The sequence below is a fragment of the Primulina tabacum genome, chromosome 7 (genome assembly GCF_025594145.1).
Source record: "Primulina tabacum isolate GXHZ01 chromosome 7, ASM2559414v2, whole genome shotgun sequence".
Taxonomy (NCBI): domain Eukaryota; kingdom Viridiplantae; phylum Streptophyta; class Magnoliopsida; order Lamiales; family Gesneriaceae; genus Primulina; species Primulina tabacum.
In genome coordinates, this window is record NC_134556.1 from 37,182,258 (window position 1) to 37,204,198 (window position 21,941).

The 21,941-nt window shown below is 33.5% G+C and overlaps 4 protein-coding genes across 5 annotated transcripts; 2 read left to right on the top strand and 2 right to left on the bottom strand.

The window, feature by feature from the left end:
• Window positions 1-245: 245 nt before the first annotated feature.
• LOC142551653 (uncharacterized) lies at window positions 246-5,922 on the bottom strand. 2 transcript variants are annotated; one of them, XM_075661007.1, is made up of 11 exons: window positions 5,528-5,922; window positions 4,971-5,028; window positions 4,778-4,888; window positions 4,400-4,537; window positions 4,096-4,165; window positions 3,951-4,006; window positions 3,618-3,743; window positions 3,097-3,236; window positions 2,293-2,365; window positions 2,134-2,208; window positions 246-816 (listed from the first exon to the last, which is right to left on the bottom strand). In XM_075661007.1, the coding sequence occupies exons 1-11, from the start codon at window positions 5,674-5,676 to the stop codon at window positions 505-507; spliced, it is 1,308 nt and encodes a 435-aa protein (XP_075517122.1). In that variant the 5' UTR covers window positions 5,677-5,922; the 3' UTR covers window positions 246-504. The 2 variants fall into 2 exon arrangements, with proteins under 2 accessions (XP_075517122.1, XP_075517123.1); XM_075661008.1 differs by having other exon boundaries at window positions 4,967-5,028; window positions 5,528-5,687.
• A 2,027-nt stretch (window positions 5,923-7,949) lies between these two features.
• On the bottom strand, window positions 7,950-9,329 carry LOC142550943 (limonoid 7-O-acetyltransferse). Its single transcript, XM_075659992.1, has one exon. It carries the CDS (start codon window positions 9,309-9,311, stop codon window positions 7,962-7,964), a length of 1,350 nt encoding a protein of 449 aa, XP_075516107.1. The 5' UTR covers window positions 9,312-9,329; the 3' UTR covers window positions 7,950-7,961.
• A 1,593-nt stretch (window positions 9,330-10,922) lies between these two features.
• On the top strand, window positions 10,923-13,011 carry LOC142550944 (light-harvesting complex-like protein OHP2, chloroplastic). Its single transcript, XM_075659993.1, is given in 3 exon segments — window positions 10,923-11,423; window positions 12,761-12,809; window positions 12,811-13,011. Coding segments are annotated over 3 exon segments (477 nt in total). The 5' UTR covers window positions 10,923-11,061; the 3' UTR covers window positions 12,877-13,011.
• A 2,681-nt stretch (window positions 13,012-15,692) lies between these two features.
• LOC142551654 (putative serine/threonine-protein kinase At1g54610) lies at window positions 15,693-20,414 on the top strand. Its single transcript, XM_075661009.1, has 7 exons — window positions 15,693-16,479; window positions 16,998-17,282; window positions 17,374-17,691; window positions 17,768-17,989; window positions 18,132-18,226; window positions 18,311-18,416; window positions 19,324-20,414. The coding sequence occupies exons 1-7, from the start codon at window positions 16,036-16,038 to the stop codon at window positions 19,642-19,644; spliced, it is 1,791 nt and encodes a 596-aa protein (XP_075517124.1). The 5' UTR covers window positions 15,693-16,035; the 3' UTR covers window positions 19,645-20,414.
• Window positions 20,415-21,941: the final 1,527 nt, after the last annotated feature.

Consider the following 21,941-nt stretch of genomic DNA (forward strand, 5'->3'; position numbering starts at 1 on the left):
CATATTCCACAAGCTTATAACTCATTTCAATCATAAAATATAACAAATTTAAGGGAGTGTTTCTGCTAAACGTAAAATATGTATAAAAAATTTAAATATGAGTACAAAGCATAAAATTATCTGTATCGTAGATTTGACCGAAACTTTGACCAATCGCAAAATATGAAACTAGTGTGATCTTGCATTCTTGCAGCAACTTTACAAAACTCGGCTCAGAAACAAGAATCAGCTATCACAAACTCCAATTGTCAAATCAATCAAACACATCGTACCACATTAACATAGCACACAAATCTCATACCAATGAATGATTTCTGGGCTTACCAAAGGCAGGTTTCTGCTATTATTAGCAGCTGTTTTGAAGATCGTATGTACAGAAAAGGAATACATCGGTTCAACAAAGTGCAAAATATACATGTGGAAAAAATACCCTCTCCCTTGCAAGTTATATAAAGAGATGAAAATAGAAAAATATAACTCTCGAATCTAACGATAGCTACATGATCAGAAAGAAATAGCTGAGACGATAGGACGGGTGCTCTTTGATATTCTTGAACAAAACATGAACATCAGGAGCACAGAAGACAATAAGAACAACCTGAAATATGTTCTGATTTCTTGCATCCCGAGGTCAAGCACCTCGAGCTTTTTCCCATATCTGCTTTTCCTCTGCATTAGATACCCATTCAGATAGTCGTCTATAGATACCCACTGGTCGAAACTAGAGGCAACTGCCTTAGACTGAAGTTCATCCATCTGCTGTACGCCTATGATGAACATCTTGAAGATTGCAGCCGACCAGTCGTTGAGAACTCTCTGGAAGTCGAACAATAGAAACATGTTGAGTGATTGTGGAGACTAAACGAAGTGAGGTGTATTCAATTCAGAGTTTTGATGACTTTTAATGCCTTTTTTAAATGACAGACTTTTATGGATTTGATAGATTTTTATTGACTTTTACAGAATTTCACAGATTTATAAACAGATTTATGTGGATTCATTTAGACTTTTTTGCAAGATTTTTATAGACTTTTGTGAATTTTTTTTATAGAATTTTATAAATTTTATACTTAATTATAACATATTATTATTTTATTATTTTTTTGAACCAATAATTAATTGACATATATAACATATTTAGTTTGAAATTATTTTTAATATTTATATTAATAAATAAATTTACTTATTTAAAAGTTAAATCATTTAATCTTTACATGTTTATATATGTGTGATTGTATGCATGTTTGTAAATTTTTTAAAATACATAAATTGATTAACATGTAACCTTATTTTTAAATTGATAATATACATGTGAAAAGAATATTATTTAGTATTGTGTGAATATAATTTTGTATAAAAATATCATAGCTTACATATTAATTGGAAATGCTAAAATGAATTTAAAAAATCATAGTTGTTCCGAGACTATTCAATTATTAAGAATTAAGCAAAAATTTTTTGGATCATCTTTTATTATTATTGAATATTAAAAATCACAAAATCAATTCTAGAATTCAAAATTTCAAGTGATATTAAAATAAAAAATTATTAAATGAACAATCAGCCGAAAAATGAAAAATTTGAAAAGAAAAGATGAAAATATATATAGAGATGCACTTCGAAAATTTGAGAGAGTGATAGAAATAGATGAGAGGAGAAAAGATAAGAAGAGATGTGATGTGAAGCGAGAGAGAAAAAATAAATAGCTTGTATATGAGTTAGAAGTTTTAAAAATCCATCCAAATCTTTGGGTTGAACCAAATACAATTTTCTACAATTTATAGTTGTACCTTAGGCTTTAATGTTTGTATGTTAATGAATTCCATGAAGTTATTAAAAGTCTATGAAAATTTTGAATACCTATAGCCTTTTAAAGAGTTTTTAAAAGTCAATGTTTAATACCACTTGATTTTTTAAAACTTTATGAAAGTCTATTTTGAATATCACTAGACTTCTACAGAGTATGTAAAAGTCTTAATTGAATACACCTAGACTTTTAAAATCTACAAAAGTAATTAAAAGTCAATAAATCTCCTATATTGAATACACCCCTCGAAGTTTGTTTGGGAATAGCAATGAAATTAATATCTCAAAATAAGGAAAAAAAAGGTAATTTAAATATGTGTTACGTACATTGAAGGAGGTGAGATCAATGGGATTGAACATTCTAAAACAGTCTTTTGATGGGGCTTTAAGATCTCCATAGATCTGCCAAAGGGGTTAGCACATAGGATATTAGGTAGCAAAACATGGTGGGAGTATATCACAGTTCACAATAAGGCATTCACACACCTCGAATGTAAAAGCCATTGGTACCCTGGCAATATCATACATATAATCTGTTGCCGTACCATGGGCCAGATACCTGTACATACATGACAAAGATATCAATAGCAGAGGTAAAAATAGTAGATGGTATAAGTGAAAATATTTCACAAGATGGTTCTGCTCAGGTATTATACTGGACAATAGAGTTGGATTGGCATGCTCTGGAACAATTAAATTGCCAGAAGTAGGCGATTCTGCTGATCATGATGCATTTGGCAAATCTAATTTGGCCGAGACAAGCAAGACTCCCATTAAGTCGTATTTGGAATAGAGTTGAGCAAATTACAGCACCTAGGAGTTTAACTCTGAATTTTTGTCATGGTGGTCTGACACCTTTAATGTGAATATACAATCCGTGGCCCTAGCTTCAGTTATTCAGTTATGACACAGGGTAGCAGTTTTTGCATTAAAAAATAGCTTGACATTAAACACATGTCATAAAGTTCAGGACAGAAGCGGATTATATAAATGACGCCAAATAACTGATTTTGATTTATCTGGTGAGCTATATCTAACCAAGAAAAGACGAGCATGATGCTTCTGAAAATCTTGCCCCTCTAACATGTGATCAATATTCAATTTACAGAATCGAAGCAGAATGACTTTCAGGTCATCTGTAGGATTCCACTGGATATGAGATAGGCATGGCAGCCAAGATGGTTTCAAAAAGTTTTTCCAGGCTTAGAAATAAACTTGCCCCATCTGAAAATGCAAATAATAACTTTAAGAAACAAATGAAAGCTAAAATTGTTAATATCTTATAAATACCCGACAGAGCCTCCACCAGATCCAATTAAACAATGGTCCTTCAGGTGGTAATGATTCAACTCTTTAAGCAATGATTTCATAATCTGCGACGGTATTCCATCTGGAGTTGTATTTTTGTGATCATAAGGCATGAACAAAGCCTAAACCACAGAAAAAAAATCCATAAGCAAAATTGTTGACTCCGAGAATATACTAATTTCGAATGAGGCACAGAAGATATAGAACATTCTCACACTAGCCTTTAGTCATTCGAATATCAATGAAAAACAAATTAAGGTCATATAAGACACACATTAGTTAGCAAACAAAATGCCAAATCAACGACTGGCTGAAATGCATTAATTTTAGCGATGATCTAGGTTTAAATTAAAAAGGTAAAGTTACAAAAGAATCTGAATGACAAAAAGGCGACAACCAATGGCTTATCTTCACGCAATTGAGTGCCCATTAACCCATACACGTGGCTCAAGCAATTGGAAGAGAAAACAGATATGGGTAATATCGGAACTGCCAGGACTTACCTCCATACCAGAGTGCACATTAACCCATACATGTGGTTCAAATGTGAGAGCTAGTTTTCGCAAAATTTGTGTCTCGGGCTCGCTAAATGGAGCAGTCCCGGGATTTTCTTCATATGGATCATAATCCTGAGAATGAGAGAGAACTTAGCACATTGCAGTCACAAAGAACATAAAAAACATTATTATGATAAATTTACCACAAACATATATGTTGATGAGTTAAGAAAAAGGGGAAAGGCAAAAAATATGCTCAGAAAGTACATCATATTTGACAGAGATAAACCCTGTTGTTATGAGCATATCTTCTTCATGACGAAGAGACTATTCACATACCTTCTCCTTTTTTCCCCAATCCACACTCCAGTTCCTGTTGAGATCAACTCCTCTTCCTGGAAAAAGCTCAAATCACAAATTTTCACAAATGCACCGAAACTGATACGGCATTTTACAATAAATACAGTGAAATCAGCAACTATACCATTCCTTCTCTCACAGAGCTCTCCATCTTCAACAAGTTTGCGGCCGTTTACATTTTCCATCGGTACAACCTGCCAGATGTGTGCAGAAGCAATGCAAGAGAACATTAGATCTCAAAGTTTTTGAAAAGAAGATACATTCTTGTCCTTCTATAAAGAAACAAAAGATACACCATTGAGCAATCCGATGCAGCTTTAAAACTTTGAATAATCATTATGTAGGTGCTTGAAGTTTGAAAGTTGGAATACAAAATTATGTCCTTAATTAACTACATATGATGCACACAAATAGATAATGATAACCACCTTTATAACAAGCTTATCAAGAGTTTTATTTAATGTAACTCGGTCAACATTGGGTAAAAACTCCTCTTCACTGAGAATGGAAATGATCCGCAGCCCTAGCTCAGTAGTAATAAGCTCCCTAGCATGCTGTCCAAAACTCTGGAATACAAGGAATTATCTGTCAAGAACACCAGCAATAATCAATCTGAGAATTTTTAAACACTATTCCATCTCATGAGAACACCCATATCATAACCGCATTTCAGCAAAGGTCAGAGATTAGATATATCTATTGACATTTTTTCTTATTCCAAAAAAGAAGAAGAAGAAGCAAAAATAGATTTCAATACATGTTCCAATAAACACGAAGCTAAAAAAATTTGGTGCTTGAACACTTACGAGAAGGATTCTAAGCTTTCCCTTGTCATCACAACTTTTCTGATTACGGCAATAAGTAACTATAGTCATTTGTGTCTCATAGCCTTTATTCTTACTTGAAATTTTCTCAATCTGTTAAAATAAAAGATCATTAAAAAGAGAGCTGTACCTTTCCTAAACATAAATTTGGACAAAAAAAGAGCATGATACCCACTGAAAGCTTGTCAGGATGACGATAGACCAATGATTCTATTTCCTCCAATAAAGCTCCTCTGTAAAGAATTTAATTAGAAATTCCGCAAGTTTTTTTACTTTGAGACATCAGTACAATGCTAACATTGATGGCAATACATAGCAATAATACAGTGTAACATGTTCCCCGACGAGTGATACCGGCGAACTTGAGCTAAATAAAGGGAGATGATAAAGGGTAGACGAACTATCTAATCCGCAAAAAGATTGAGGTTAACATAAACTCAGTACCTATATAAAAATATACATGATAATGTAGCTTCGAGCAGCTTTATATGATATGCAATAAGAGAAAATTAGGAGACAATTTGCAAGCAATTAAATAACCAAATGACGAGAAAAACAGATTGGATCCAGACTACTAATAGACTGTCAAATCGATATTATCAAAACTCAAATTCCTTTCTAACATTGATTCTAACTCAAGAAATGTCTCGTTAACCAACAAGAATCATATTACAAAAATCTAGAACCGAAGGTATATATTAGGAACACGCAAAAGGGTATATGCACAATTACCTCGTATGGTAGAGATCTCCATTGATGGGGGTGATTTCTGTGCTATTCGATCTTCCATAAGCAGCAATCGAGAAATGATTGGCACACAAAACAAATGACGCGAGAACCAGAAAAGGCGAAGGATTTGAAAAGGGATCGAAAAATCCCATTTAAATGTGTCGATTTAAGCGAAGAACACAAGAACTATGCCGCCTTGTCATTTCATCGCTTAAAGATTTTTCGAGATTCCACTTGCGATTGTGCGGCAGTTGTTGGCGATTATATGAGACGAAGTCGTTGATTCAACCAAGGTACCCTGTTTTCTTCAGGATTTTCGTTTTTCCATTTTTTCTTTCTGCCGCTGTCGGGTGATGGATCGTACGGCTCACGGTTGAGACTTGATGATTAACTAATGAATTTTTCTTTATTGTTTGATTTGATTGCTTTTAAAAAAAAAACTTGGTTGACTTTGTTACTATTTGGAATCGATTTCAACATTTTATTTTAAATTTGAAATTTTGAAACAAAATGAGTAACGAATCGGTTCGGCCGGTATATTTGTATTTTTGATGATGATAGCTTGTTGTGCATCATGTAAATCTCAGATAATTTGCTAATTAATCAGTCTGATAAATCGAAATAGATAAATTTTATATGACAGACTTATCCGAAAAATTGTTTATAGAATAAACCGATCTTCCTACAATTGATCAAACATTGACTCTATTTCACCAACTCGAGCAAACAAGTCTTGCTTATGTTATTTGAAAATAAGCCTCCCTCAGGAGACGCTCTCATGAATTTATATTTATGATGAGTTAAAAAGATCCATAAATATCACGAGAATAAAAATTTTCCATTAGTTGTGACAGGTTGAATATCATTTTTACGAAATTAACTTTGAGACTGTTTTACAAGAATTTTTTGTGTTTATTTGATTGTTCCACTAAGTGAAAAAAATAAAATTTTAATAATTTTGTTGGCCCGAACTAATAACATATTTAACTTTAATATCTTCAATTAGCTTTTTCATTATAATATTTTAAAGACAGCTATGAATTTGAGATTTTTATACAAGAAATCCAATTAAATTTTGTTCATACTATAATTCCACAATTCGAAGATTGATAAAAAGAAAAATAGTAATTTATAAAAACAAAATTGAATTGTTTCCTTGAATTCCAAATGTATTGAATATACAGCCATCTCTGTTTCAAATATATGCCATTATTCTTGCCCACAAGTCCCAACTATGCTCTAAATTTAGCTAAATAAAAAATCTTTTCTCCACTCATTGTTCACCTAATTCCATTACGTGTTTGGACCCTTCGCATAAAACAACGTTGCCTCCATTTATTATTCTTCCAATGTTAGGTAAAAAAAAAATAAAAAATTAATGTTCCATATATAATTTCATATGATTGGGATGGATGGAGATTAGATGTGATAAAAAAATTTGTATGATTATGAAATGTTTAAGTTGAATATGAAAAGTAATATAAATAATAATATTTTTTTGATTGATTGATTGACTGATTTTAACATAAATATGGTGAATTACAATTTATCTTTTTAATAATTAATTAAAAAGATACTTAATTAATTAATTTAAATAAAATTATGTATTAAGGATAATTATGTAATTTTATATGTAATGATTTGATTGGTGTATGATAAAAAATATATATATACTGAGGAATGGACAAATCATTATTTCGACTAATTATTTGATTAGATGATATAACTTGAGTTAGTTTTTGCAAGTAATTGCACGCACACATTTTGGATATCAGTTCCAATTTATATATAAATTTTGTCTCGTGTTTACATGCATGGGTACTAGCAACAAATCAAATATAGTAGAAATCGCTTGCGCGCGCACATATATATATATATATATATATATATATATATATATATTTGAAAGTTTTAATTTATCAGTCTCTATAACTAAAAATTAAATATGAGACAAGATATAGTAAGATGATTTTTTTTTACAATCATAAAATATGAAATTTTAAGCATATTTTACAAAATTAAATATGTATTAAAGTTAACACAAAAACTTATATGAAACCACCTTACAAGTCAATTTTGTGAGACGAAATTCCGATTTGATCTGACGCGTGAAAAAATATTATTTTTTATGTCAAAATATTGTTTTGTATTACATGTATAAACCGAATCGGCTCGACTCACAGAGCTCTAGAGTTAAATGTGTGATGAGAGCATTTTTGAAATTGTGAAAATATTTCATCAAACATGGTTACTATTCGACCCTCTTAGCTTGTTTTATTAGTAGTATAGATAAGCTATAATACTCGGGCAAAAAAAAATAGTGTAGCTAAATGAAATAAGTGTGATATATAATTTAAGGGTGAAAAATATATGTAGATCACACGATTGTACGGGAAACTTTTTCTGCAAAAACAGCATAAAAAAATCTCCATAATGATCAATTTTTGTGCTGATCCTTCCCAAATTTTAAAGGACTCTGATCAACCGAGCAAAAATCTCTGAACTTTTTATTACGTTCCAATGTATCCATTTCTTGTTTATCCAAAGTCATCCATGCTTCAATCCCAGAGCCACATCTTGTATCCATCAAAATAATAAGATTCATGAAAAAAGAACCACTTGAATCAATGCTACTAACCCAAACAGGCTTCCCCCACCCAAAATCGACATCATAGAACCCTAATTTGCGCCAACTCGTAAACCCATAATAATCAACATCTTTCGACCCGAATTCCTCAATCTCTTTTAAATACTTATGCATTAAGATAAACCCATCTTTGCCTCGAATTTTATCGACGTAAACGCTATCGATCATTGATATAGAATTCCTTACACCATCCACCAAGCAAGAGAATCCAAGCTTTTTGTCATTATGATCGGATGTACATGTATGCATTGCCATCCAGATCAGGTTCCCTAAAGAATTTTCGGACAAATTTGGAGAAGCCCTTTTGCGTAGGTTCACTACATGTGTTAGGAGAGAAGGTTTCTTGGTACCAGATCTTAATTCTTCAGAAGCCGCCATTGCATATTTCCATATGAAACCTGAAACTGCCTCGACGCTGGTGGCACATTTCCCGTCTTCACCGGCTGCCATTTCTTTGAGTGCTGTTATTGCTAACCGGTCGAAGGTAAATCTCTTGGTAATAAAGTGTCCTTTCTTGAATAGACAACCCCACATCGCCATTGATGCTTGTTTGAGCCGTGAATCATTAGCGGGGAAAAGAGAAGATGCCGAATTATCGGGATAAATATTCACAGACCTTTCTTTGGACGAACTTGCCGCGGCAACATCAGTCCAAGCTTTCAGGAACGTGCTTAAAGCAGTCCCATCAAGAATCCTATGTGAAATGCATAATCCAATGGCGATTCCGCCGCATTCAAACACACTGGCCTGGATGTTCGTCACGTAAGATTCGTCACAGCTGAGAAAGTGGGAGATAACTTTAATATCAGGGTTTTCGAGGAATTCGCAAAGGCCGCGGTTGACCTTGACTGTGGTGAAACAAGCCCCTCGATCGTCACAATCAATGGAAATATCGTCACTGATCGCACCAGCGAGCGGGTAAAAACTGGCCAGGATTTCTGCCAGCGATTTCTTGAGCAAATCTATCCTTTCAAGAACCTTAAGATGAATTGCAGCATCTTGGTTTGGATAGAAGAGTACAATAGGAGCATATGCAGCGGGAATCAACTGGTCTAGAAGGCATAGTTTATAGTTTCTGAGGTGATTTGGTGTGGGAGAAGATGGTTTTATCATCTCTTTGGCGATGATTTCTACATCCATTATCACGGGAAAACGTACAAATTGGTAGATTATATTGAATCAAATTGTTACTGATGAATGTCATTGAGACTTGTACTCTTATAGAAGATGCGATCCGTGGAAATATGCTCTAAATCTTGTCTTTTTTGCGAGGAATCTCCTGATGTAAAGTCATTTGACATGTTAAATGGATCGCATGTCTCTATTACCTATGCAACCCTATAAATAAATATATAATACCGATAAATTATGTATTATAATTTATAAATTATAGATAATTGGACGTCTTAAATAATATATTATCAGTTGGCTCTCTTTCAAATTAATAACAAAGGCAGAAAATTCAAATATATCGTACAGTTGCGTAGCTATGGTCTTGATTAAGGCTTTGAAAAATTAAATGATGAGATGCAATTTGTTCGGTGCTCATATGAAAATTTTGAAAAAATAAGTTTTTGAAAAAAAATATTGTCCCTCGAATGTATTTAAAATACACCGAGAGGGATTAGTTTTTTTTTAATATATATTAAAAAAATTTATCAACATTATGCAATCATAAACAAAGAAATATTTATCATAAGCTAGCAGGGTGTTAGTAATGCTAATTTTTTGGGAATTTTTTAGATGGACAAATTTACTCTAACATGTATGGTGATGAAATCTTCCGCTACATTTGTTACTCCAAACCGTGTTATATTTTACTTAAACAAGCTTCGTTTGCACAATTTATTAAAAATTATATGCATTAAACATCATGCATGAAGAAAATATAATAAATAACCGAAAAAACATTGAATTCATTTTTTAATTAAAAAGATCATCAATATATTATTTCATTCGATTCAACGAATTTATGTTAAATCTTAGAAAAATTGTATATCCACTAATATTCATATCTAATACAAATTTAATTGGACTTTCGTCGGTGAGTGTATATTATTATGGTCCAGAGCATTGGCCCCAGAAAAATCATGGCCCATTTAGTGGACATTATTGCATACTTTCCTAAACCATTAACAATACAATGCTCGATCTATTTGGCATAAATTTGATATTTAATATGATACAATTTCAGTTTATATAAGTTTAGTTATATGTACAATGATAGTTACAAACATGGTTATAAATTACTTTTGAAAATTGTCATAAATATATTTTAATTTCAAAATTATATATCGGGGTAATTTTATAATTTCTATAAGAATATGAGTAGGTCTTTTGTGAGACAATCTTACGAATCTTTATCTGTGAGACGGGTCAACCCTACCGATATTCACAATAAAAAGTAATACTCTTAGCATAAAAAGTAATATTTTTCATTGATGATCCAAATAAGAGATCCGTATCACAAAATACGACCTGTGAGACCGTCTCACACAAGTTTTTGTCTAGAAATATATAACTGTGTAACTTGTTATACATAATATATATATATATATATATATATATATATAATTCATTGGATCAATGGATTTTGAGCCAAAGATTTTAATTCGTAATAACAAATGAATGGATTTGTTTGTTAAATACAAATAAATTTATCGCATAATCATTAAAAATTATTTTTTTTGAAAAAAAAAACAATTTTTATTTATAAAATTTGATTGAAAATGCAAATTTGGAAAGCACACTCCATTTGACTGTATTATGCGTAAACTTGGCTCCATTTCATCCACAAACGCCCCACGTCGAAGCCACCACTGATCGGCAATGTACGCAAATCTGTCCACACCAAGTACAGCAAGAAATCCAAACGAAAAGATTCAGAACAATGTCAATAGCGTCATCTTCTTTGATCCCATGCATCAAACTACACAATTACACTTCGTACTCGGCATCTTCTTCGTCTCCCACCCTCAAATTCACCATTAGAAGCTCTCAAGCTGAGGGTCCAATAAGAAGACCAGTGGCTACTACACCTGTAAAGCCTGTGCCTCCGGCTTCTCCGACGCCGAGTGCTCCTCCCAAGCCGGTGGGTGCGGCTGCTGGGGTAGACAAGAATGTGATTACCCTGGAGTTTCAGAGACAGAAGGCCAAAGAGCTTCAAGAATATTTCAAGCAGAAGAAGCTTGAGGATGATAATCAAGGTCCCTTCTTCGGTTTCATTGGCAAGAATGAGATCTCCAATGGCAGGTAATGATGGAGTTATTGGGAAACCATTTTCGTACGTTTGCTTTAGATTTCGGTGGTGTTTGAAATTTTCTCGTATTGGATTGGTACTATTTGTGTCAATTTTTTTCCTTGGTGTATCAAATTCCGTGGATTGAAAGAGGAAAGTCAATCTTTCATGCATATAATAGCATAAGGATACCAAACTAATCTGGACCACCCCTTTTCATTAGTTTCAGAGCTAAACGCAGCTTAGTTGTTGGCACGGCTTATGTAGGACAGTAGGATTAAGATATACTGGAATGAGCCTAGCTCAACTAAACACAATGAAAGGAATCATGGGACGTGTACTATGTACACATCATATATGTACTATTGATACTCCAAGGTAGATGGATAAAAAAAGAGGAGAATACAAGGCTAATTTCACTCCTGCATTTTCTATGTTTCCCTCTTGGATTGTCACCAATTTCACCCTTAACAACTCTCTGTTTCTCAATGCAAAGATGTCACCGTTCGAAGGTAAATCAATCATCTGGCTATATATCACATAAACTCCTCAATGAATGTGGCCAGTCATTTTACGCAGTGGTTGAAAATGAGATTTTACCAGACTGGGGTGTGTGCACACTAGGTGTTATGAAGAAATAAGTTTGAGTGGCTACAAAGCTTGAAGTGACTTTCCATCAATAGACTATATTTTGGGCTGCACCCCCTCCCTCTTTTGTGCTTACCGCTTAATATTGATACTTTTGTTAAGAACCGAGTCTGTGAAACAAGCGAGCTGGACAAATGGCCACAATCGGGTCAGTGGTCCACTGTAGGCTGTGTTAAGATACGAGGTGAATAAAATATATGAAGTGTGGCTGCTGCGGGTGTTAGCCTCTCAGGGGGTTGACAATCCTATGATTGCTCTGTGGGTTTTACAAATAATTAGGAGTGATTCATAAGATTGACTCACCCTTTCAACTATCTCGCCTAATAATCTTTTGGTTCTATACTTCATTTCTAGGCTCATAATCTAACACGAGAGAGTTGTAACTACAAGCTAGTTTTTACCAGAAAATCCAATGATTATTAGCCACGCGGGCAAGCTGGAATTATTTTTTACTCTGATCTGAAAGTGATTAATGTGCCAAGTTGACTGTAGTTACCTTTTCTTTCTTTCTTCTTTAACTTCAATAAACATAACAAAAAGAAAAGTTTTCGCTCGAATCTGGTCTAAGTTTACTCGAAAGCAAGACTAAGAATCAGATGTTAGTATGTCGTGTGTAAAATTGTGATGTAGATTAGCTGTTATAATCTTGTTTCTTGATTTACTGGATGATGATGATGATAATGATATTGGATTGTTTGAACAGATGGGCAATGTTTGGTTTTGCTGTGGGAATGTTAACAGAGTATGCAACCTGGCTCAGACTTCGTGGATCAACTCAAAATCCTCCTCTCCAATTTCGGAATTCTTGATCTGGGATGAATTATAATTCTAATTTTCTTGAAATTTATTAGCTTTCTGTTTGAAATCATATTGTAATTTGTATTTTCCTGTTCTTGAATACTTGTGTCTTTGATCTCGGCCAAATTGGTACATGAAAAATACTTGGAGGTGGTCTGACTAAATTTGTTGAAACAACTCATAAATTTTTATTTCTTTTAAGCTGATTTATGAGTTTATGAAGATGTATGATCTATTTTAAAAATATGTTATTAAAATATTTGGATAAAATAAGATAAAGAAGTTACCAAAAGCGCACAACTTTATAAAATTGATGAACATAATTATTTTTAACATGTACATACAGTATAGTACATGACATATAATAATTTTTTATTATAATAAATAAAATAATTGTAATATAATATTAATGTTAATTATCATGTACATACGATCATTAATTATTAGTGTTGTTGAAATAGAAATTTTATTATTACTAATTTTAATAGAATTTATATTTTAAAAAAATAACATTAAATATTATTTTATTATTGTTATTATTATGGGACAGCGATATGCTTCTTCACCCTCGCTCGTGGATTTGAGAAGAGTGGGCGATTCATCTTTCATTGAAGAGGGAAGAGCACTCGGCGAATCAATTTTTATATTATATCCAGTGTTCTAAAAAACGGTAGGCGGGTGGTTATCTACCGCCTAGCGACTGGGCGACTAGACGGGGCATAGGCGGTTGTCTAGGCGATTTTTTTTAAAGCTTAAATTCATTAAGTGGTTCATGAGTATTATGTTTGTATATAAAATATATATTATTATAAAATTTAAAATTGTAATAATAAATATATATTAATAAATTTTTATATATGAATCATCCACATCAAGTTTACTACTATATTACAATCGTTGTACAATGAAAATTAAATTTGTTCAACATTTTTTCCAACATAATATATTGATATTAAACATAAATATCTAACTCTTCTAGTTCATCTCCATAATTTTTCAATACTTCTTCTGTATCGGATTCAAACTCAAAATACATGCTTTCTTCCTCCTCTTCATCCGATACAAATTCTTCTTCGTGAAGTTCTCTTACATCTTCAACATTTGTCTCAACATCTTCATCTTCATCATCAACATCCATCCTTGTGCCATAGTTGCTTCACTAGCAAGTAGAACATCCACTCCTTTTTCTTCTTGCCTTCTCTTCTTGTTGATGATATTGGCATTGAATTGAACATAAACTAAATTGTTCAACCTTCCGGTATTTAGTCTATTTCTTTTCTTAGTATGGATCTACATTAAAAAAATATTAATATTGAATACATATATAAAAATATATAATAATAAGTATAGAATAATCAATTAAGTACTTACTCCCTCAAAAGTACTCCAATTTCTCTCACAACCGGAAGAACTTGTAGTCAAAAAAAGAATTCTTTTTGCCATTTTTTGCAATTTAGGTACACCATTTCCATAAAGATGACAACATCCAACTAAATAAACAAATGAAACAATAAAAATTATCAAACAAAATACAATAATTTTTTTTAAAAAAATTGTTCTTACTTGGATCATATTTCTCATCATTTTTTGTGCATCCTGCCATAGCCAATGCTCTTCCAAATCTACCATCTCTGTTGATATGCATATATACTATAATTAGGAATATCATAATTTGTTTTTTTTAAGTCTAAACCGCCTATGCGGATTTTTAATTGTAAAATTGTCTGGACGGTTTTCGCGCCAGGCGGCGCCCGAACCGCTGGTCCAGGCGTCGCCTAGACGGCCGATTAATATGGTGGCGTCTAGAAGTCTCGACTAGCCTAAAATCGGGGCGGTTTTGGACCGCCCAGCGCCTAGGCGCCGCCTAGGCGGTCATAGACGGGGATTTTTATAACACTGATTATATCATAAGAGGGTATATTTGAGATATTATAAAATATATGACAAAAACTTGTGTGAGATGGTCTCACAGGTCGTATTTTGTGAGACCGATCTCTTATTTGGGTCATCCATGAAAAAGCATTACTTTATATGCTAAGAGTATTATTTTTTATTGTGAATATCGATATGATTGATCTGTCTCACAGATAAAGATTCGTGAGATCCGTCTTACAAGAGACCTACTCAAAATATATTATGACAATTTGATTTTTAAAATAGAGTCAAATAAAATCTTAAAATATAATTTGTGAGTATCCAACTTTATAAAATAACTTATAAAAAACATTTTTTTAATAGTTTATAAGTTATTTTTAAACAAAATTTAAAACTTATAAGCTCTAAAATAACTTGCTATTTTTTAGAGCTTAAAGTTCATCTAGAACAATTTACTCTGAAAATATTTTGCTAAACCATATTTTTGTCTACTTTTTTCAAGCAAGTTAAAGTGGGTTGCGTTTTGGTACCCTATGTGCTTCAATTAGCTTTATAGAAAGTTCACAGCTTAGATATTAAAAAAAATTAAATCTTTTTTGACGACGTAAAAATTATATAGATGAACGCTCGTATCCTATCCTATCTTATTCGTTACAAAGATATTTATAACTATTATATTACGAGATTTACAATATATGATGATATTTTGATAAATTAAACTTTTATATTGATTTTTTATGTCTACAAGTTAGATGTATCATGTACATCACTCTAATTTTAACTACCACTCTCAAATTCTATACAAGAAATATTAAAAATGATCATCCCAGTAAACTTGCCTTATGTTGCATGATTGATTTTCAAATGTGATTATATCCGTTGTTTTATGTGGTAAATTAATTTAATTTAAATGCAGTTAATGTCGATTTTGAAAATCCAGTAGCGGCCCTCAGTAATTACGATGATTATATTCAGCGGAAGAAGCTAAGTTATAGGCCCAAAATATGATCCTGAAACCGTAAATATTCTAAGCTGCCGCCCCCTGCTGCCGGCCAAGTTTTTGTCGGATCATTCCCTTATTCAAAATCTTGTCTTTTTACTTTCTCGTTGCTTTTTTCTTTTTTTTTAATCATTGACAAAACACTTGTTATCTCCCCTTCTCCCACATGTCGTATTTCCCCGATTCCCTTGTTCTTGTAGAATTCTTGTTTTATTCAGTAGTAATGGTTCAAAAGCCAAGCACAACTGGTTGATCAAAGGACATTAGCAATATTGTTGCATTCGAAGTGTCTACTTTTTAAGAAAATGGGGAGTGCGCAGAGCACTAGGCCTTCAATGAAGTCTCATCCACCGAAGCTTGAGAAGTCGAAGATGGAAAATGGGTATGTAAAAGGAGGGTATGTAGCGGCGAGGAGGTCGACCGGGCAGAGGTTTTCAAGGCATGAGTCCGGCCGAATTTTGAGGCCAGAGAACGGCAATGGAGCTGTGAACGGGAAGGTGTATTTTGGGGACAAAAGGGACGTTAAGGAAGGGAATACGAGGGGTGTCGATGAAGGGAAAAAGAGTAGTGGCAGTAACGGCTACGGGGGGAGTAATGGGAATGTTTCTAAGAGAATTGAGTTGAATAAGAAAGATGAAGGAGATGAGTTGGTTGATGGTTGGCCTAAGTGGCTGGCTTATAACATTCCAGCAGAAGTTTTGAAGAATATTGTTCCGAAAAGTGCTGATTCTTATGTCAAGATTGACAAGGTTTTTCTCCTTTCACTTACTTTTTAGTATTTTGGAGTTCAAAATATGTAGCTGAGCATGATAATTTATAGAAAACGAGATTCTTGAAAACATGTGGCTTATTGATTGATTGATGGAGAATAGTTCCTCGATCAAGTAAGTTTCAAGAAGGCATCTGCGAAAATTTTAACGTAAGGAAAATCGTGTCGGAGTGCAGTCAAAATGACTCTTTCTTGTTGCAGATGCATTTCCTGTGTATATTTTGTGTACAAGACTAATTTTTACAGTAGATGTGTCAAGAAATGTAAAACAAGATCCGGGTGGCTGAGTTAAATAATTATCCTAATAGTTCAAGCTAGGTTGCTGTTTTCAGTGCATGTATGGGTACCATGCTTCTCCTGAGATGTTAGACTTATTTTCGGTGTTCAATGCTAGCAAATCCAATCTCCAGCTTTTTAATTATTGTTAGGTCTCATTGATATCGTACATTCTGATTTTTGCACGAGAATTGATTAAATGAACTTAGTTTTATCATGCAGGTAGGTCAGGGAACTTACAGCAATGTTTATAAAGCTAGAGATAAGGAATCTGGAAAGATTGTAGCCTTGAAGAAAGTTCGGTTCGACACATCAGAACCTGAGAGTGTGAAATTTATGGCGCGGGAGATCATGATTTTACAGAAACTGGACCATCCCAATATTGTGAAGCTTGAAGGATTAGCCATCTCAAGAATGCAGTATAGCCTGTACTTGGTTTTTGATTGTATGCATTCTGACTTATCCAGAATCCTATCACGGCCAGAGGAGAGGCTCACAGAACCACAGGTTTAATTATCGCTGCTGATGCTTTAATTTCTACGAGCGGTTTGCTTGAATTATTTCAGATATTGATGTTATAATTTGATATTTTATGCAGATTAAGTGTTACATGCAACAACTACTTTCAGGCCTTCAGCATTGCCATGACCGGGGTATACTGCACCGAGATATAAAGGGATCTAATTTACTCATTGACAGAAATGGGATGCTGAAAATTGCAGACTTGGGGCTTGCGAGTTTCTTCAACAGAGAAAAAAGGCGTCCTCTAACTAGTCGAGTTGTCACCCTCTGGTACCGAGCACCTGAATTGCTTCTAGGTTCCACAGATTATGGGGTAGGAATCGATTTGTGGAGTGCCGGTTGCCTCATGGCTGAGATGTTTGCTGGCAGGCCCATCTTACCCGGCAGAACAGAGGTAGTGCAGTAAATTTTATGTAAATATGCATTTCTTTTTGGTTTTTAATGCCATGAGTTACATTACGCATATTCAGGTTGAACAGCTGCATAGGATTTTCAAACTGTGTGGCACGCCTCCAGACGAGTTCTATAAACGGCTGAAGCTCTCCACCGCTCTTAAACCTTCACAGTCGTACAAGTCCAGCCTTTGGGAAAATTTTAGGAACTTCCCATCTTCCTCCGTCGGCCTTTTGAGCATTCTTCTTGCTCTGGATCCTGCATATCGGGGAACTGCAGGTTCCGCTCTCCAGAACGAGGTTAGTGAGACAGAAATATATTAAGTACTAATCCTTTCTTGCAATGAGCTAGCACGCTATAAAGAGTATTTTACCATGATTCTTGGGTCCTTGACAGATTTTATTTATACACGATTCAATGTGACATCAATTATAATTGCAGTTCTTTGTAACAAGTCCTCTAGCTTGTGAAGTGTCTGGTTTGCCTATAATACATGTTGAAGATGATGACGAAGCTTTGATAAATGAGAAGAGAAGGTAAGTTATTTATTATATCCACATTACTAACTGGCATCATATCCCAGTTCTAAGTGAACAGTTGATATATTCTCTTGTATGCAGACACAGGACCAATAAAGCTAGGCGTCGTTCTCAATCACAGAGAGAGCAAAGGAAAAAGGGTCTAGCTTCTGAAGAACCTAAACAAGTTGCTGAAGGAGCTAAAGATGTAAGTTATTCGTGACTTCACAAGTTGGTTGTTTTTGGGCTTCATACAAGTTATCCCCGATGCTAGAAGTGTCACTAAAATTTTAAAATCTTACATTAGCCAATCATGTTTTGATTGCAATATCATATCGATAATCTTCCCAATAATTCTTTCTCCATAATTTTTTTACAACTTACGGGGCTCTGAACAATAGCTCTAGTATCATGCATCGACCACTTCACCGGATAAGCAACCGCACCGAACAACATGGATGATTATTACCCCGACAAATCCATATACTACAAGAGGCAAACTCGTCTTGAATGTGGGCTCAAGATCATTCTTTTGTTGAACTTTTTTGTTCACAATTTTTCACTCAATACAACTGATAAGTGGTGTAAAAGAACTCAATAGAGCTGAATACGAAAAAAATTGTAGATATAGTGGAGCTCGATTTCGATTCGAAGCTCGAAAATGTTAATATTTTTGCTCGAATTCGGTTCAAATCAATGTTCAAGTTCGAATTTAGTTCAAAATATTCGTGCGCTACTCGAAATAAATATTATGGGCTACTCGAATATATTTATTTAATTTATAATTATATTATATTTATGAAATATTAAAGTTCGTGAACGACTCGCGAACTATGGAAAAAAGTAATTTGGGTTCGAGTTCGGTTTTAAAAAAGTTCGAATATCTTTATGTTCGGCTAAAATACGACAATTTCGAGTACGATCAAATATTTTTCGAGTTGACTCGAAAAGCTCGCGAACTGGATCCATTGGTTTAAACCCCCCTAAGGTTGATCAAACCTTTTGAAAGGACCATCCTTTTAATCAAGATCATTTTTCTGTTATACCTTTTTTACACAATATCAGTCACTACAAGTCTGCCACTGATCAAACATTTTGACAATCCTTATGTGCAGGAACTGCCGAAAAGTACAGAAACATCCGTCTTTAGCACAGAGCCTGGAAGCAGCAAATCAAGCTCTTCCTCCACAAACACAAAGCCACCAGAAAATGGGGAGATCCCTGCTCTTTTATTTCCTTCCCATGTCGTTCCAAGAACAGAAGCTCATCCTAATGGTACCAGGAATATCAGGAACCGGCCCCCGTTACCCACAGATAATAGACGTACAGTCAACTATATCTTGGATCATGATAGTTCCTACAGATTGGGCACGGTGCAAAGGTCTGCATCTACTAGGGATTTTCGAAGTTTGGAGAACAAAAACAGGCCTCAATGATGCCCAGGAGCATGGAAACGGTAGAGGGGTGGTGCATTTTCTTGAATTTATAGTTATTGTATTATTCTAGTTGCTAATTCTTTACTATCTATACTATATATATAGCTTTCGACATGATTAATAATGGTAACTTTCTGTTATATATATAATTGGATTAATCACCAAACACACGGAAGTGTTAAGAGTTTGAAACGGTTCGTCTCATAACTTTGAAAGTGTATGCAATGTAAGTATACACGCGATTTGGCCTATTGCCGCTTTTTTCCTCTCTGAAAGATTCAATCGTAATTAATAACAAATCTAACAATACTGATGCTATATATGTTGAAATTCAAAGTAGAGCAAGGGGTGCATAAATAAGCTCTCGTGGCATCGATGTCGACTATTTGACTCGTGTTGATATTATATGTCGGATTAAGGTGCATGAGTAAAAAACTGGCATGAGGCTTCTCAAAGGGTTAGGGATTCCACGTCCCGAACTAGCTCGAGAAGTAAGTATACGAGCTAATCTTTTAGACTTTTAGGTTTAGTTTTATCCTCGGCCGAATGGCCTAGAATATATATTACATGTAAATTTATCCTCTATTCTTAAAACCTAAATACGACCGACCCATTAGCTACAGAATAACCTTGGATCAAACATTAAGATACTATTCAACAACCTTAAACATTATACAGTGATAATTAAATCTTACATGGAAATCAAACAGGAATGATAAGAGAGTCTATGGACAAGGATAACAATTAAAACACAGATATTATTACACATTGTCAATTAACTGTGTCTAATATCATTGAGTTTAGACTTGATCCACTTGAAACTTTCTAAAACAGATGTTTTGACTTTACCTTGCGTGGTGAACGTATTGTAAGAAGCAATCCTCTTCTTCCTCTTCATGTCTGGATCAGTTGATGTTGCAAAGGATTTTTCGTTATTCGCTGTCGGCCCATTGAACGTGTACGTGTAATTGGATCGACCTGAAAACTCGAACTGGGATGTGTATTGGGGATAGGATCTGCTCTTCTCCATGATCTTCCAGTCTTGCATTCGATTCTTGGGAAGGGATGACTTGTATTTTCACATAGTTTATATCCGAATAAAGAGGGGTTCAAAAGCCAAAAATTGCGTTACTTGTTTGACAACTTTTTCCTAAAGTATTCCACTTTTGCGTAGCATTTTGGTGCTTTTCGCCGCTCACGCTTGAAATCATGAATGCCCATTTCAAGTGATTATTGGTTGTGGGGATGTATGTGCACTATTTGCATTGCCAAAAACTTGTGTGAGACAGTCTTACGGATCATATTTTGTGAGACGGATCTCTTATTTGGGTCATCCATGAAAAAATATTATTTTTTATGCTAAGAGTATTACTTTTTATTATGGATATCAGTACGGTTGACCCGTCTCACAGATAAATATTCATGTGACCGTCTCACAAGAGACATCCTCATTTGTACATATATTAACACACAGGACAATGCCTTTCATTGAATACTTTATTATTTTCCATTCAAAGACCCATAAAATATTTACTAAAAATACAGATTGATTTAAATTTTTGGTCACATTAGTAACATGGTTTTTAGTGAGGATGGAAACAATTAGGTCGTGATTTTTTACAAATCTAAAACTTATTTTACATACACCGTTTATTTATATATATCTAATATATGTTTCGGTGCTGTTTAGAATGGAAAATTGATTTGATACATTGGATAGGGAAAAAGGTGGTCTGCAACAATCATATGAAAAATGGAAAATAAGATAATGATACCTAATTTATTCATTGTTACATATTAAATTGTTAAAAAATTATAAGACAAATACAATCGGTGTGTTTGGTTACATTATATATATAGATTTCATAAATCTGTTGAGATTTGAAATTAAAATCTCATTTTGAGTGTTGGTATAATTTTAAAACGAAATTGATATTTGGTGTGATTTCGTGGAATTTGATATAATTAAATGAAATCTTAACAAAAATGAAATGATTTTATGAGATTTCATGAGATTTGAGTTATCAAAACAAAATATTTTTTTTTTTCAAAACTAATAAAAATATCATTTTATAAAAAAACAATATATTTAATTCACATACAATATGTACGATTTGAATTTTTTTATAACTTTATCGAAGTTTTTTGAATGAAAATTTTATATTATTAAAAATTTTATTTGATAAAAAATATATATTTATTTATATTTATAAACCGCTTTCTTTGTATATCATATAGCTATGCTATTTTATCTATACTATTTTATTAAGTTTGAGACATTTAGAATAACTAATTTT